The following is a 16121-nucleotide window of genomic DNA, read 5'->3' as shown; positions in this document are numbered from 1 at the left end:
GCCACGCCTGTCCATCCAGAAAGTCCTGCCCCCACTTCACCCACCGTCAGCACTGTTGTGAGGCTGTAAAAGACCCCAGTCCCAGTGTGTGCAGTGCAGAGTGGGCAGTTGTGTGTGGTACGGGGGCCTGGCTAGTGGGCACGTGGATTCAGTGGCTGATGAAGTGCAGTAGGCCACGTTCCCTGCTGCAGGCTGGGAACAGAGCGGCTGCAGGGTGCACTGTGGGTTGAAGGAGGACTCCATTCTCCTGTGCCACGCAAAGCCCTTTTCGTCAGACTTTGTGCAGGCATTGAGCATTGCCGTACAGGACTGAATAAAGATCCAGCTGCATAAAGCCTTGTTCTCATCTGCAAATGTCTGCAACCAAGTAGCTGAATATTTTCTGTTCGCAGCCGCCGAGCGTTGATGTTAAATGGGTAGATGGAGCAAAGCCACTGTTGAAGATCAGAATCCACTTGGAGTCAACCATTTACACGCAGGTAAGCTGACTGTCTCCTTCCGAGCCGGTAGCACAGAGGTAACAAAACCTTGTAACGATGAGCTTGGAGGGAGTGTTGTAAGAAGATGATTTGAACTACGCTGTTGCTGCTGGGTTTAGGGTGTTGGGAAAGGGATTAGTGCTCTGCGGAATAAAGCGGAGAGAGGCTACATGATAGCAAGTTACGGCTTGTTTACTCTCCCTTCTTCTGATTGGGAGCATAATGAGCAGTCGGAGCTGTGGGAGAGCCCCGAGCCGTGCTGGCGTTCCCTGTGCTGCTCACACTTCGACCTGCAGGCGCTATGGAAGCCTGAGTCGCTGAGCTGGTTGGAAAATGGGTTTTTCCAGTAGACCATTTTGACTTTTCATCCCCCAAAGAAAAGGTTTTGGGTTTTGACAGCGTCACACTTCGCCCCAGACAGCACTTTCCGCAACAACCTTCATTGAGTCCCAAGCCCCGTTTCTCATAGGAAAAAATGGAACATTTTCACCCGACCCTCCTGAGTAGGTCAGACTCGTGATGGCAGATTTAATCTCCCAGCGCCCTCGATCTGAGTGTGCGAGAGTCACGGGAGCCGCACTGTGTGCAACAATGCTGAGGCGTCGTGGGCCGTGTTCGAGTCCGTGTCGACGCTAGGGGGACGATTGCACCAGAGCTATGCCAGCATAACCCTAGAGTGTAGCTGCAGAGCGCAGCCTTGGGAGGGGTTTTCCACCTCCCCCCTTGGTGACAGCAGCATTCTTCCATCCACCGAGCTGTGTCTACACCGGACGTGAGGACAGCACAGCAGAGCTTCGGCGCTTAGGGGTGGGGATTTTTCACACCCGAGCGCCGGAGCTAGGCCAGTGTGAGATTTGTACGTGTAGACCAGGCCTCGGTGTGCAGCTGCCTCATTTTAGCTTGGCCTTTTTATCCCTTTTGTGATGTTTAAGCATGCGTTTTGCTCGTAACTGTTTGGGACTGTCACTAGCAACAGCACAAGCCCAGACACCTGCACTCTTCGTACAAACGGTGCCCCCAAATCTTTCCAGAGGTAAATACCCCAGTAATAAACTATAAGATCCAAGGGAGAGAGAAATGAAGGGACATAGGCAGGGGAGAAAGGAGGGGATTTCGGAGGGGATCAGTGAGGCAGACGGACACAGCGAGGCTGTTTCAAACATCAGGAGCTAGGAGGAGAAAGCTTTTGCCCCACGAGTGGTGGGACTGGAAGAAGGGGCAGGAGGAGGCTGACCCTGAGCAGACTGTGTGGGGAGGGCTAGCCAGAAAGACACAATCGTGATGCAGATTGGTACAAGCCTGCGGAGGCTGCTGTTTTGCGTTAATGCTGAAAAGAACAGGGAGCCGGAGGAGCCGTTTGAAGAGGGTGGTTATGTGCATCTGAAAAGGCAGGGAGCAGTGTTCTGCCCGGGCTGTGGTCTTAGGGTGACCAGACAGCAAATATGAAAAATAGGGACGGGAGTGGGGGGTAATTGGAGCCTATATAAGAAAAAGACCCAAAAATCAGGACTGTCCCTATAAAATCGGGACATCTGGTCACCCTATGTGGTCTCGGGAATGGGATGTGGGGCGGGCAGTTGAGGAGTTCCTGGCAGGGCTGAGATCAGGCTCTGCCCCGCACTGGGCACTGTTGCAGAGGCGGATAGATTTGGTTGGTTGGCAGACCTGGGAAATGTGGGGTAGGAAAGACTGACCAGGGTTGAGGTTGATTCATGGAATTTCGTTTGTTTTCATCTTTCTTTCAGGACTTGCACCTGCACAAATTCTTCCAGTACTGCCAGCTGGTTCAGACAGGAGCTAAAGAAGTTCCAGGAGAGCTTGTTAAATATCTAAAGGTGAAGAGTGTCTTTCCCGGACCCTTTTTACAGAACACCCGGCTGGCTTTTCAAGTCACTCAGGCGCAACTAAGTATTCCATGTGGAGTATGCAAATAGGGCTTTAAATGCGAGTGTGGGACAGTAATAGAGTTACTGATCTCAATAATGCTTTCGGGTATGTGCCTCGGTACCTCTGGACACCTACGAGTCAGCAGCCCCATAGCCTAGAAAGTAAATGGCTTATCACAGATGTATATAAGCTCATCAATATTAACCCCTAGTTACTATAACACATGATGCAGGGATTCTGCGCTATATGCTCCGTACAGTGCGGGCAGCGTGCGTAGCTTCGCTAGCATTGTGTGGTGGGTGTACTGCAAACCCCTTGTCTTTCCCTTCGCTGCCCTGCACGGATGTGCCACTTCGTGTTGTTCTTAAATTAAATATCAAGACGCTAAAGAGAGACCATTCACCAAACGCCATGGTGTGCGGTGTTACAAGCCACTCCAGTCCGTCCTTGATTTCCTGGAAGCCCCTCCCCTTTTCTGATGTCATTTCCTGCTCTGCCCTATCTCTTCATACTGCAGGGACCCCTGAGCTGGAAAGTGCCATGCGTCTGGTGCTGTAGCACAGATAATTGGTTGCTCAGTTGTTTGGCACACCCTACAGCAGCGTCCGTTTGTAGGCTTTTGTGGGAACGGCGGAGCCCCTGTGAGAAAGGCCCCTCCTCTCTACACCCATTAGGGTCTGACCCAGCTCCCACTGATGCTGACAAGGGTTTTCCATTGACAGCATTGGAAATTGGGTCAGACCCTCAGAAACTAGGACGAGGACAGGGTCACTGTCCTTGTGAGATCCCGAACAGCGCACGTTGAAAGATAACGCCCGTCTTCACCCGAGTTAATGTTCCCAGTGTTCTGCTCTTTCAGAGGTGTGCTCTTCTCTCTGCTTACGTGATTCGCTCAGAAATCCTCACCGCTGTTTTCACTTTCGTTCTGATTTTTATGAGGGTGTGAACGTAGTGGCATTTGTGCAGCTTCCAAGTGCCCTCTAGTGGTAAAGGTCCAAATAGTGCCCATTCATAGCAGCAGTTTCCCGTAAACGAGGGAGTAATTCCCTTGACTGGCAGATGTCACAGGTACATAAGTCACAGAATGTTTCCTGATATCACAGGTGGATTTGCTACATTGAACCTAGGTGGCATCAATGATTTCCCAAAGGTGTAATGATATTTTATATTGCACCTATACTCCTATGCTGCTGTAGGTACTGAAGATGCCCCTGGATTAGCATAATCTCTTATTTTCAGCAATTTATAATCTGTGTGCAGCATTTTTTTTTTGCCATCTTGAAATTTGGCCCATGTGGCCGATAGCTCAGAATTGAATTTTAATTTTAAAGGAACCCCAATCCCACTGAAATCTGAAGGTGGGTTGTAGGATCAGGCCCAAGTTTTTATAAACAGTAACTTCTGAACAGAATAAAAACTTTCCGTTCACCATTTCTGATAGCTTTATGATAAGAACTTGTCTTCAAGTGTGATTCTATAGCAAAGAGGTAGATCATTTAGTGTTAAAAATCATTGGATATATTTCATAGATCTAAATATTGTTTTAAGGAATAAAAATAATCACACCTTTAATAATAATGGTGAGCACTTAAATAGTAGTTTCCATGTTCAAAACACTTTATAAAGATAATCTAATGAAGCCTCAGCCCCCTGAGATAGGCAAGTAGCGATTTAGTCCTCTTTCACAGATAGGGAAACTGAGGCAGAGATGTTGTGTCACATTGCCAAGGCCGTAGAGGGAGTCCGTGTCAGAGTCAGGGCTTAGCACCTCTGAAAATGAAGCCACTTTTCTTTAGGCCCCTAAATATGGACTCGGGCTGAGGAATGGCCGAGTGACAGTGAGCTAATATTTAAACTCACAGGGTCAAACTTTCAAAAGCTCCTAAGTCCCCTGTTCAAAAGTGGATCTAGGCACTCGGGAGCCTGAGCATCATTGCACATCAGTGGGAGTTAGGCACCGAAGTGCCAGAGTTGCTTTTGAAAATTTTCCCCTAATCGCAAAAAGAGAGTTGGGATCAAAATTTCAGCTTTAATCTTTGGGATATATGGGGCCCTTCGGAGCCAGCATGTGGCTTCTCGTAAAGGCAGTTGAGTCATTCCAAGACAGCGCTGGCTGTCGGGGCACATCTGAGGGCAGTATTTATGAGGCTTGGGAATTATTTACTTCCACTGGTGTGAGCAGCTGGCCGGGCAATTCCAACCTCTCCTCCTTCCTTTCCAACTGGGAAGCCCTCGCCTTTATTAATGCCTGCACTGGTGCAAAAATTTCTGTGCAAAGTAAACACAGGGCAACATCTGTAACATATCAGGCTAAAAGCCATGTGTTTTCAACCTTTGTTCTAGTGTTTACACGCCATGGAGATCCAAGTGATGATACAGTTTCTACCGGTAATTCTTACGCAACTGTTCAGAGTCCTCACAGATGTGAGCCAGGAGGATGAAGTAGCTGTCAACTGCACCATGTAAGAGTCTGATAAGCAGGGCGGCTTTCTTCCATTATAAATATAAAGCTGTAAGTCAGATTTTTTTCAAAGGAATTCTGACATTCCGTCACCAAAAAAAGAAAAAACTTAACACTCCCCCAACTGATATTTCTATTAAAGGTCTTACGACCTCCGCAAACAGAGTTGGAAGTCAGCTTGCTTTAGCAAAAGATCTTGCCTTTTTTATTTAAAAGTATTTGGAGATGAAATCAGAGATCTGGGGAATTGGATTTTCCCCAGAAAAGCTTTTTGTTATTTTACTACTTGGCTTCAAAACTTTTTTTTTTGGAGGGCCAAGCTCTTTCTGAGCGGTGCTGGGTAGAATTTGCTCTTGTGAGTGGTCCTGCTGGGGACAGGAGTAAATGTTATTCAGCATGAGTAAGGGTTGCAGAATCTGACCCTAATTGTCTTGAGGATCCTGACGTTGTTTGAGTGAGACTGGAGTCACCTGTCTACTCTGAACTGTCACTTTCCACCACATCCTAGAGCCTGAATCAGAATTGGTTCGTTGTCTAGTATTATTAAAAATCACTTATATAGCACTGCCTGTTACAGGCTGGGAGATGGGCGGTCAGGCCTAGAGGTCCAAGTAGGAGTCAGGAGCTGGAGCTGAGAGTGAGAACCAGAATCAAATGCTGGATGTCCGAGCTGAGGGTCCGAGCTGGAGCCAGAAGAACAGGGACAGGAACCCGGAGCTGGTCAGGGAAGCAGGAACGAGGCAGGGAAGCAGGCAAGACTGGAAGGCAGCTCCAATGTAGCAGCCAACCTGGAGCTCACCAATTGCACAGCCAACTTCCTGTGCCTCTTTCTGGCTTAAATAGTGCAGCTGGGCCAATCGGTGGGGTCAGGTGCTCCTTCAATCAGGGCTCCTGTGGGCGGTACCTCTGGTGGGGCTAGGATTCCATTAGCTGCTTCGCCCCTCCCCTGCTAGCAAGCTGCTGGATGGTTGCTGGGATGTGAAGGTTGCCTGGGGACCTAGGAGTCCTAGATTCAAGACCCATGGATCTTCGTGCTGAATATGCATAGTGCTGCACGGCCATGTAGGACGTCTCGTTCCCCTTAGTGCACAGCTTACGATCAAAATGGTTCCGCAGCAGGTTTGTATAATTTTTGGTGGTGCGGGTCCAAGTCCTGTTTACCCCCCTCCCCCCCAGGCTCTGGGAGGGAGTTTGGGTGCAGGCTCTGGGCTGGGGCAGGGGGTTGGGGTGCAGTAGCGGGTGCAGGGGGCAGGCTCTGGGAGGGAGTTTGGGTGCAGGCTCTGGGCTGGGGCAGGGGATTGGGGTGCAATGGGGGTGCAGGGGGAGGGCTCTGGGAGGAATTTGGGTGCAGGCTCTGAGCTGGGGCAAGGGGTTGGGGTGCAGTAGCGGGTGCAGGGGGCAGGCTCTGGGAGGGAGTTTGGGTGCAGGCTCTGGGCTGGGGCAAGGGGTTGGGGTGCAGTAGGGGGCGGGCTCTGGGAGGGAGTTTGGGTGCAGGCTCTGGGCTGGAGCAGGGGATTGGGGTGCAATGGGGGTGCAGGGGCCGGGCTCTGGGCTGGGGCAGGAGGTTAAGGAGCAGGAAGGGGAGCGGGGGTGGGCTCGGAGGGAGTTTGGGTGCTGGGTCTGGGCTGAGGCAGGCGGTTGGGGTGCGGGAGGGGATATGGGGGTGCAGTGCTTACCTCAGGCAGCTCCCGAAAGCGACCCACACCCACCACTGGCAGCAGCTCCTAGGCAGGGGGCCAGAGGGGTCTCCATGGGCCGCTGCCCGCAGGCACCGTCCCCGCAGCTCCCATTGGCCACAGCTCGGGGAGGGGGCAGCGCACTGAGACACTTCCCCCCCCCCACCCCCCAAGCCACAGGGCCGTGAAGCATAGCAGGTGGGCAGGAAGCCACCTTAGCCCCGTTGTGCTGGTGGCGGAGGCCCTTTTAAATTGACTGGGGGCATCAGGCGGGGCCGGGGGAGAGACCTGGCTCCGAACTTTGGTGGAGCTGGGCCCCCGCACTCTCTTATTGGTGGTGCCCTGGCTCCACCGGCCCATACAACTCGCCGCCTCTTGCAGAAGCGTCATTCAGGAGGAAAGGGTCTGGAGGCATTGCTGGGAGTAGAGACGTGGAGCATTCCTAGGAGAAGACGCAGTGTGAGGAGGAATGCGGGTGGGTGTGATCAGCTGGCCCCTTCCAATGACTCTGCTGGGTTGACTTAGATTTTGAAAAAATAAGTTTGAGAAACCTCAGCATCAATGGGAAGGTTTCCACATTTCATAAATCTCCAATGAAAACTGGCTTGTGTTAGAATTTGAAAATTCCCCTGCCGTGTTTGGAAGCCCAACGCTGCAGCTCTGGGCCAGGGGGTGAAAGCCAGAGGGCAGCTGGCTGGGTTGCAGTTCTTCCTGGCCGCAGCTGAGAGAGATGGAGAGAGGAAACCCCAGGCGTAGCAGTGAGTAGTAACGTTGCTTTTTAAAACACCTTTTGCTCCTGGTAATCTAAGACACAGTCAAAATGCAGGTCAACGTCTCTGGGGCCTGGTTCACTTGTCAAACGGTTACACACTGGTGCAGCTCCACTGCAGAACCTCAAGGAGAGGAGAATAAGCCCCACAGATTTAACCAAACACTGCAGGCTTGCCCACATTGGGAGTAGAGGGCAGGGGGGCCTCTGTCCTGCCCCAGCCCCCTCTCTCTCACCCCCACTGGAGTTGGAGGGCATTTAGTCGGGCTAGAATGTCTCCGGGGTGAACCTCCTCCACTGCCAAAGGGCTCACGCTCAGGAAGTGCGTCTGATCACACCAGCCGCAGGGACTAGCCCGAATGCTCCGTTCGTGAGCTCACCTTTGCATGTCACGGAGTGCTCTGTAGTGAGCAGAACCCCCTGGTTTGTTTTTGTAGGGTTCTTCTCCACATCGTGTCCAAGTGCCATGAGGAAGGACTAGATCATTACTTACGGTCCTTCATAAAGGTCAGTCAGGACAACGCTCTGGTCTGGAAAATTCCTCACCGCGAGCAAGCACCTCACTGGCCTGACGATGTCCCTGTTCTTTTGTAGTACGGCTTCCGTGCGGAGAAACCCAGCACCTCACAGGCAAAGACGACCCATGACATCCTGGCCGTCGCCATGGCCACAGTGCTGAAGCAGTCAGCAGATTTTCTAGCCATCAATAAGCTGCTCAAGGTAAAGGCCATTTACTGTAAAGTGCCGGAGAGGGAAGGGGGAAAGGTCAGGGGCTCCGGGTTACACAGCCGCTTCTGTCCGCTCAAACCCGTCCCCAGGATCAGAGCCTCACCGTGCCCGGGCGAGCCTTTGGAATCTGTTCCCAGGTCCCCCTCCCAGCAGACACGGATCCCTGCTCGCCCTGCAGGAGACACAGCTGTGACTGTGATTCCTAGTCCGACGCACCTCACGGATTTCTCTGTGCGCAATCGGATTCATTCATTTGACATACGCTCTCGCTCCTTTCCAGACTCCACTCAGGGGGAATGTTCCTTATACTGCTCGTTTTGCAGTCCCCTGGAGACAGACAGCATTTCTGTCTCCTGTGGCCTAGGAACGTGTCCCTTTCGGTGCCCTTCCTCTACCCGTGCATAATGTTCTTTGGGCCTGTAGGCGTGCGGACTCACCTCTGCAGCGCCTCCTGCTGGCCTTCTCGGGAATTAGCTCATCCAGCCATTGGAGCGCCCTCTGCAGGCCGGTGATCTGCCTTGCCACTGGCCCCATGTCCCTCCCAGGACCCCAGTGCCCCTTTCTCTGCGTGCTGCCCCCTGGCAGTACCCCCACAGCTCTGGGTCTCCCCCCTCCCAGGGGAACCCCCACCCACTATCCCCACTTCGCCTCAGTCTTGGCTACTGCCCAGTCTCCATCTAGCCCCATTCACTAGGGCAGACTGCAGTGTATCAGCCACTCATCACAGGCGAAGGGGTTCGAACCTGCTGCCTCTGCCTACCCAGGGGCTGCCCCCTGCAGCCCAGTACCTAATAGGCCTTACCAGGCCTGCAGCCTGGGGCTTTCCTAGACCGGAGCTCCCCGACTCCCTTGGCCTTTCCCCGCCCTGCTCCACTCCAGATACCTGGTTAACTTCCCTGCAGCCAGGCCCTTCTCTCTCTCTCTGAAGGCAGAGAGAGCGCTGAGCTCCTGGCTCCCAGCCTCTTATACAGGCCAGCTGGGGCCTGACTGGGGCGTGGCCCAGCTGCGGCCACTTCCCCAGTCAGCCCAGCTTTTATCACTGCAGCCCTCCCCAGGGCTGCTTTTACCCCTGCAGCCCCCTTTCAGGGCTGCTTTCCAGCCCTCCCAGGCAGGAGCGGGTGTCCACCCCGCTACAGGGCCCCGTAATGCGCTGCCTTACCCCCCAGTCCAGCCCCAGTGACGTCAGCTGGCCCTTCCTCTGAGCCTTTGCAGAACGACATAGCCCCTGATCCTGCAAGTGGCTCTTCTCCAGGCAGACCCTGGCACCTGAGGGAGACCTGTTGATTTCAGGGGGACCCTGTCCAAGTATCAGGGTTGACCTGCTTGGATCCGAGTGCAAGAGGGGGGGTGGTAGTTGCAAGCATTTTGAAGCTGTAATCTACTTACGAGCAGTGCCTTATGTCTGTGTTTCGGATTCAGTTTAAAAGGCTTATTTAAGACATGCATGAAGGGATGCTCTTGGTTTAAACTGTCATCCGTATTACTCCTCCAGTCATTACAATACTGCATATTTTGATTCAGACCAATGTGCTCAGTCTTGCTGGGAGATCGAACTGATGATCTCCATTTGTTTGTTCTAGTACTCCTGGTTTTTCTTTGAAGCACTGGCCAAGTCGATGGCAATGTACCTGTTAGAGGAAAACAAAATCAAGGTAAGCGTGACTGCCCATGACCCGTACCAAAGAGAGATGTCACAATGCAATATTCATTCAGACAGCTATTCTGCAAACTTGATCTTCAAAAAAATGTGTAAACCTTTCTAAACAATCCAAAAAAAACCCAGCCAGATAGTTTTTTCTTCTCTCTCCCCACTTCCCCTCCATTGTAATTCTATGTCACTGTAAACATTTTATGGTCTTTTTCTTATGGTCCGTGCAGCACAGACCTCCTGTACTTGAGCTAAAGGAGTAGCTCCGTTAGTTGGTAGCAGTAGTAGGCTGTTCTCCTCTAGTGTCCCAGCCACTTGCGGGGCACATGATGCACCATTTTCTGGTGTGTAACTAAACATTTCTTTACATGAATGCTTAAAGGGAGCTTTCACATGGACTCCCATCTCTCAGACCTGATTGTACACTGTGGTATTTGATTTCAGCTTCCCAGAGTCCAGCGGTTTCCTGACTCCTACCATCATGTTTTACATTCACTGCTTCTTGCCATAATTCCCCATGTGACTATTCGCTACAGTGAAATCCCTGAGGAGTCAAGGAATGTCAACTTTAGTTTGGCCAACTTCCTGAAGGTCAGTCAATTCCTGCTCTCTCCCAGGCTTAATAAATAAAAGGCAGCTAGCACTGAACAGGCTGTGAATTCCCAAGCTGGGCAGACATGGCTTTGCTGCGTCATCTCTGCACGTCCTGTGACTCAGACTCTTTCTGTCATGGTTAGCTTTTGTAGCAGGTAAGAAGCAATGAGGACTCTCCACTTTTAATATATGGAGATATACCTATCTCCTAGAACTGGAAGGGACCCTGAAGGGTCATTGAGTCCAGCCCCCTGCCTTCACTAGCAAGACCAAGTACTGATTTTGCCCCAGATCCCTAAGTGGCCCCCTCACGGATTGAACTCACAACCCTGGGTTTAGCAGGCCAATGCTCAATATAGGGCCTGCCATCATGCCTAGCAGCTGTGTCAGGGCTGTGATTAAATGTGTGTACTCTCATTTGAATGTTTCTTGTGTCCCCTTGAGACTCAAGTGAGATCATCCAGTACATTTCAGAGAAAAAAGCTTATAGATCACATGAGACTTGAGTAGCCCTGCAGAAGGACACGGCTTGACTCTTGGCAGGACTCTTGGTGAATTGACTATTGGGATGTAGAGAAGATTTAGGATGGTGACGTTCTTTTCGAATGATTGCTGACATGCTTCACTGTGCTTTCTGCAGCGCTGTTTGACATTTATGGACAGAGGGTTTATTTTTAACTTGATAAATGACTACATTTCGGGATTCAGCCGCAAAGACCCTAAGGTGAGCGTCGGATTTATTGAAATAGCATGGGACGGGGGTGTTATTTGTCAGCATCAAACAGAGTTTTGCAGTAATTATTTTGCACTGTAATTGGCTGCCACATGGACACAACTGCTGCAATATCAGCGAAGTGTAGCGGCGTCTCCGTGTGCTCCAAGAGCGCCAATACCATTCTAAGTTTTAAAACAACCTGAGAGAATTGGAGCAACCAAACTCAAGAGATGCTAGGGAGTATCCAGCCCAGGGTAGCAAGAGAGGGTATGGGAGACAAAGAGCGGGATAGCAGAGGACAGAAGGTTACGGTGGCTTATAATGACTGCAGAGAAGAGACGCAGGACATAAACCAGCCCTAATCCGACGAAGTGGGCATTCCCCCACGAAAGCTCATGCTCCAATACGTCTGTTAGTCTTAAAGGTGCCACAGGACCCTCTGTTGCTTTTTACAGCCCTAATCAGTTACTGATACTGTTGAGACCAAGCTGGTGTCGTGCAAGCCCCATTCCTGGGCTGACTCCACAAGCGGAGAACAAGTAGTACATTGAATGCCAACTGGCAATGAGCTGGTCAAACTAAAATCTTATGTCTTTTATCCAGATACTGGTTGAATTCAAGTTTGAATTTCTGCAAACAATTTGCAATCATGAGCATTACATTCCTTTAAATTTACCGATGACCTTTGCCAGACCGAAACTTCAGAGAGTTCAAGGTACGTCCTTTTCCTGTTGAACTGGTTGAGAGCCCTACTTTATCGGCCAGGACGGGTTCCCTCGGTGGCATTTGGTGTTATTTTTATGTAACGCCCCTTGGTGAGCCCCATTTTAATTTTAACGCTTCTATGTTGCTGGGCCCATGTAATTACAGACAGACTCTTGGTCAACACTTTCTGTATTTCCTACGTTTAAATAAACCCGTTGAGTTTTCTGGACAGGGTTCAGTGACTACGTTGTATGTAGTGTATCTAACTGCCCTTTCCCACAACCTCTGAGCTCCGTCCCCAAAGTGGATGGCTGTTCCCAGGGGCAGGGCACTAGCCTGTGACACAGGAGACCTGGTTTAATTCCCCGCTGTGCTGCTCGTTCAGTGGGTGACCGGGTCTCTCTGTGCCTTGGGGTATGTCTACACTGGAAAAAACAAAACAAAAACAAACCCGTGGTGGCAAGTCTCAGAGCTCAGGTCTACAGACTGGGGCTCACGGGGCTGGCGCAACGGCACTAAAATAGCTGTGTAAACGTGCCTGCTCAGGCTCTGAGCCCTACCCCCGTTGCTGGACTTCAGAGCCAGAACGGGAATGGCTGCATGCTGTCATTTGAGCTCCGCAAGCCCAAGTCTGCAGGCTCTGAGACTCACCATCATGGGATTTTCTGCAGCGTAGATGTCTCCTCAGTCCCCCCTCTGTCCCATGGGGATAACAGCACTGCCCTACCTCCGAGGGAGCGCCACCGCGAACTGCGTTCAGTCGGAGCGCTCAGGCACAGATCAGCATCTTCCTGTCTGTTTTCTCGCATTGCTTACTCCTCTGAGCTGCCCGGCCCAGACTAATCTCCGTCACACTCGCGTAAAGCTGGCCTTTTGTCCGTCTGGCCCAGTGTAACAGCATGCGCCGCTGGGAGTGGCTGGGAAAGAGAGGAGCCATTACACCCTGGGATGTCTGCTTATGGTTAACGCAATAGGACAGGATGCTCTGACTTGGTTACCATATGTCTCTGTACTTGCAGCATTCAGACTGAAAAACTAAAAGCCACTGAGCTCCTGCCCCATAGTTCCCTGCTGCCAGTGCCTGCCATTTAAGTCATTTTCCTTCCTTTTAAAAAAAGTGCATATGTTAATGAGTGTGAATCGGTTCACCACGGTCACCAGGATCCTGCTGGCGTGAGAAAGTGGCACAGCCGCCTCCTCAAATGTGCACACGATAGAAGTGGCATTGACATGTCCATTCTGCCTGCCCTTGCAGAGGAGCGTACTGGGGCATGTCGGTGGTGAAGTGGGCAGGTCTGTACATGTAGTTCACGGCGTATGGAGTTGTCTGACCCAAGGGAAGAACCCTTCACGCCACCCCTCTAGTACTGTGTTCACGCTAGAGAAGGACTAGTTTGCATAGGGGTGGGAACAGGGGACATGGTGTGAGCAGACACATCACATGCAGACCATGTCCGCTTCGGGTCCCACTCCATTATCTCTCAGAAGCATCTCAGAGCAGTTTGTCTGTGGCTTTCCAGGGCAGGGATAATGAGAAGTCAGTTTTCACATCCCCTCCCTCCCCCAGTAGGTTTCCTGAAAGGCATCTGTGTTTCATCAGTAGCTAGAATTTGGCACTGCTTTTGTAAACAGAACTAACACTGGCCAGGTTTTGCAGGTCGCTGTCAGCCAGCTAAACAACAGATTAGTAGAAACACAAGTTACAGTGTGTGAAGAAGTGGGTTTTCTCCCCACGAAAGCTTATTCCCAAATAAATCTGTTCGTCTTTAAGACGCCACCGGACTCCTTGTTGTTAATGTGCTAACAGTGTGTAACACCACCATCAAGACTGTCCCCAGCCCAAGGCTGAGGGCAGGGTTACTTAATACTGTTCAGTTTTGCTGAATTTTTATGTGTTCCTTTTCTTTTTACATATTAATTAGATTTTTTTTCATTTGCTGTGGAACGGTTCACTTCAGTAGGTAGGTTTGACTGGGATCGTTGAATCATCTAATGTCAAATTAAATACACAGCTTCAAATCAACTAGCTTGCTTGCACCCAACTAACTGAAATAACCATGTTGTGTAATAGACATAGACTTTTACTAAAACAATTAACAATCAATGCTAGATAGCTTCTCCAGCTTGCTTTCTGTTTTCTCCTAATCAAGAATTCACAGTTCAATTAACGTTGTATTGGACAATATGGACCAGCAGAATTTAAAATATCTATTGTTTCTGTAAGCAGCATGACACAGCTGTTGGAAAACGTAGTGTGGGATTTTCAAAGCGGTCTAGACACCCCAGGCCTAATCAGGTGTATCAGGGGAGCCTTCCACACTTGTGGGAGTTTCCAACAGGCATCTGAGCCAAAAACAAGGTGGCTGTCCGCTCTGGGGGAAGGCCACAAGACTGGGAGCTTGCGGGTTATGCAGACTGTGTGTGTGCGCGTGCATTAGGGGAGAGCACAACAAGAGGTGGCCTTGGTGAAGTTGAACCACCCTAAGCAGTGAAATGCTGGGCTGCATTGCTCCTTGGTGGCCATGCTGCAGAGGTGTGAGTCGGCAATAGCAAAAGATGTCTGCTGGCAGAGGTGAAGCCATCACAGCTCCTGGCAAGCAGGGCATTAACCCCACTGCCCGGTTAGCTCCCCAGGCCCTCGGGGGCATATTGAAAAGCCTGGTGTTCTAAACCAGCAGCAGGGACAGGGATGGGCAGTGAAGGTGTGTCCCCATGTGCCTCCCGTATGTTTTAGCTCTTCCTGCAGCTTGATCTTGTACAGTAATTGCAAGAAGCTGTCTCCTGTGTATTGGGACTCTGGAGTATTCGAACCCTTTCCTTTGCTGTCTGACCTGGGCTGAAGGAGGCAGTACTGCCATTGGGGATGCAAAATAAACCAGCGTCCTGACTCAGTGTGCAGATTCCTTCCCAAGCCGCTGCGCCAAGTGGCCTATTGAAACTCGGCATCACTGCCATGATGTGTCTCATTCCACCACCCATTCGCCATCGCCCGCAGAGCGCCGCACTCACTCCAGGGCGCGAGCTTCTCGCTTGTTAATTCGCAGTGGCATAAACAGCCCCAGAGAGATGCCGTGTCATTATTATAACCCCGCAAGTGGGCTAGTCCCCTGGTGCTAAGTATCGTTGGGTCTTAGCAAATCTCTTCCATCTCTGTTCTCTGTGATTCTAGGACTTCAGTCAAACTCTGCTGAACTGGCCCTGGAGAGGTAAATTTAACAAGGCTCTCTGAGGACCTTTAGGTCCAGCGCTGGCAAAACATTGTCATGAAAGAGAGAAGCAAATATCAATGTTTAACCTAAACAGGAGGCGCTAGTGGAGGTCTGTGACCTTTTATGTGATTGAAGTCGGTGGGCAAAACCTCTGGTCAGTTCAGTCTTAATCAAAATGTTGCTGCATTGAATAATGGTTACAAAAGTTACAGGGCTGTTCATAGTCACTGAATCACACCAACATGAGAGCGCTTTACAGAGGGGGCGGGATCTGAATTACAAATCTATCATGATTGTGTTTTCTTTCTCTAAAACAAAATATTGCGAGCACTGTTCAGTGTGTTTCTGTTTTGTTGCAGATGTAAATCTTGAATACAATTTAACCGATGAGTATTGCAGGCATCACTTCTTGGTGGGGATGCTCCTGAGGGAAACCGCTCCTGCTCTGCAGGACAATTATGATATCAGACTTACAGCCATCACTGTGTTAAAGAATCTGTTAATAAAGCATGCATTTGACAATCGATACCAGCACAAGGTAAGGCATGACTTTATTGACGATTCAGCGTGTCTTTGGGTTCGATGCAAAGACACACAACAAACTTTTGGTTTTGAACAGTTCATTAGTATTTTCTCACTTTTTAAAGACCAGTTCTGAATAATTGACAGGAGCTTCACTGTGTAATGGGGAAAGTTCAAGATGGAAATAGCTTAATCTTCAGTTAGTTATTCCCATTGGTTTTAGCCATATTGAGCATTAAGGTGATAAGGCCCTGATCCAACAAGGTACTTAAGCATGTGATTAGCCATGGGCTACCTAAAGTTAAGCATGTGCTTTGCTGGACTAGGACTTAATTTAGCATCCTTGTATTAAATCTGCAGTAATCTGGAGAGAGAACCAATCTCTATTTCTCTAAGGTAGCTTGATGTTTTTCTGACCAGTCGATCTCACACTACGGTGAAAGGGTTTGGGTGAGGTTTAGTTTGAAATGCCCACGTTGTGTTTAGGGTGCCTCTCGTACTCCAGCAGGTTTATGGTAAAACATTTTTAAATGTTGGAACTGTTCTGCTTCTCCATGACTTTCCCGCCAGTGACTTCTGAGATGTGGGATTTCAGCCAGCGTAACTCCTCTCTCTTTCGGGGGGAATTAGGCAGTCAGCATTTGGTATCAGGTTTGTTTTGCTTCTCGCTGATCTCTGTTGACTTCTGTAGCTTAGAAACTCTTTGCTGCAATGCTCAGCGGTTGGC

At 50.3% G+C, this 16121-nt stretch overlaps 1 protein-coding gene across 4 annotated transcripts in view; it reads left to right on the top strand.

Moving 5' to 3' along the window:
* The window catches only part of DOCK11 (dedicator of cytokinesis 11), a 123589-nt gene that overhangs the window by 62288 nt on the left and 45180 nt on the right, over positions 1 to 16121 (top strand). For 3 of the 4 annotated variants that reach the window (XR_010590316.1, XM_008178977.4, XM_008178979.4), the window contains exons 22-32: positions 393 to 479; positions 2225 to 2314; positions 4710 to 4828; positions 7710 to 7779; positions 7867 to 7992; positions 9582 to 9653; positions 10094 to 10240; positions 10884 to 10967; positions 11562 to 11673; positions 13586 to 13624; positions 15232 to 15410. Coding sequence is in view for 3 of the 4 variants with exons in the window: in XM_008178977.4 (XP_008177199.2) it covers positions 393 to 479; positions 2225 to 2314; positions 4710 to 4828; positions 7710 to 7779; positions 7867 to 7992; positions 9582 to 9653; positions 10094 to 10240; positions 10884 to 10967; positions 11562 to 11673; positions 13586 to 13624; positions 15232 to 15410 (1125 nt within the window). In the remaining variant the exon portion in view is untranslated. The remainder of the gene's footprint in view (positions 1 to 392; positions 480 to 2224; positions 2315 to 4709; positions 4829 to 7709; positions 7780 to 7866; positions 7993 to 9581; positions 9654 to 10093; positions 10241 to 10883; positions 10968 to 11561; positions 11674 to 13585; positions 13625 to 15231; positions 15411 to 16121) is intronic. The other variant, XM_008178978.4, reaches the window with a different exon arrangement.

This window comes from Chrysemys picta, chromosome 9, assembly GCF_011386835.1.
Source record: "Chrysemys picta bellii isolate R12L10 chromosome 9, ASM1138683v2, whole genome shotgun sequence".
In the NCBI taxonomy this organism is placed as follows: Eukaryota; Metazoa; Chordata; order Testudines; family Emydidae; genus Chrysemys; species Chrysemys picta.
The sequence above is the reverse complement of the archived record's forward strand: the minus strand, read 5'-3'. Positions and strand labels throughout refer to the sequence as shown.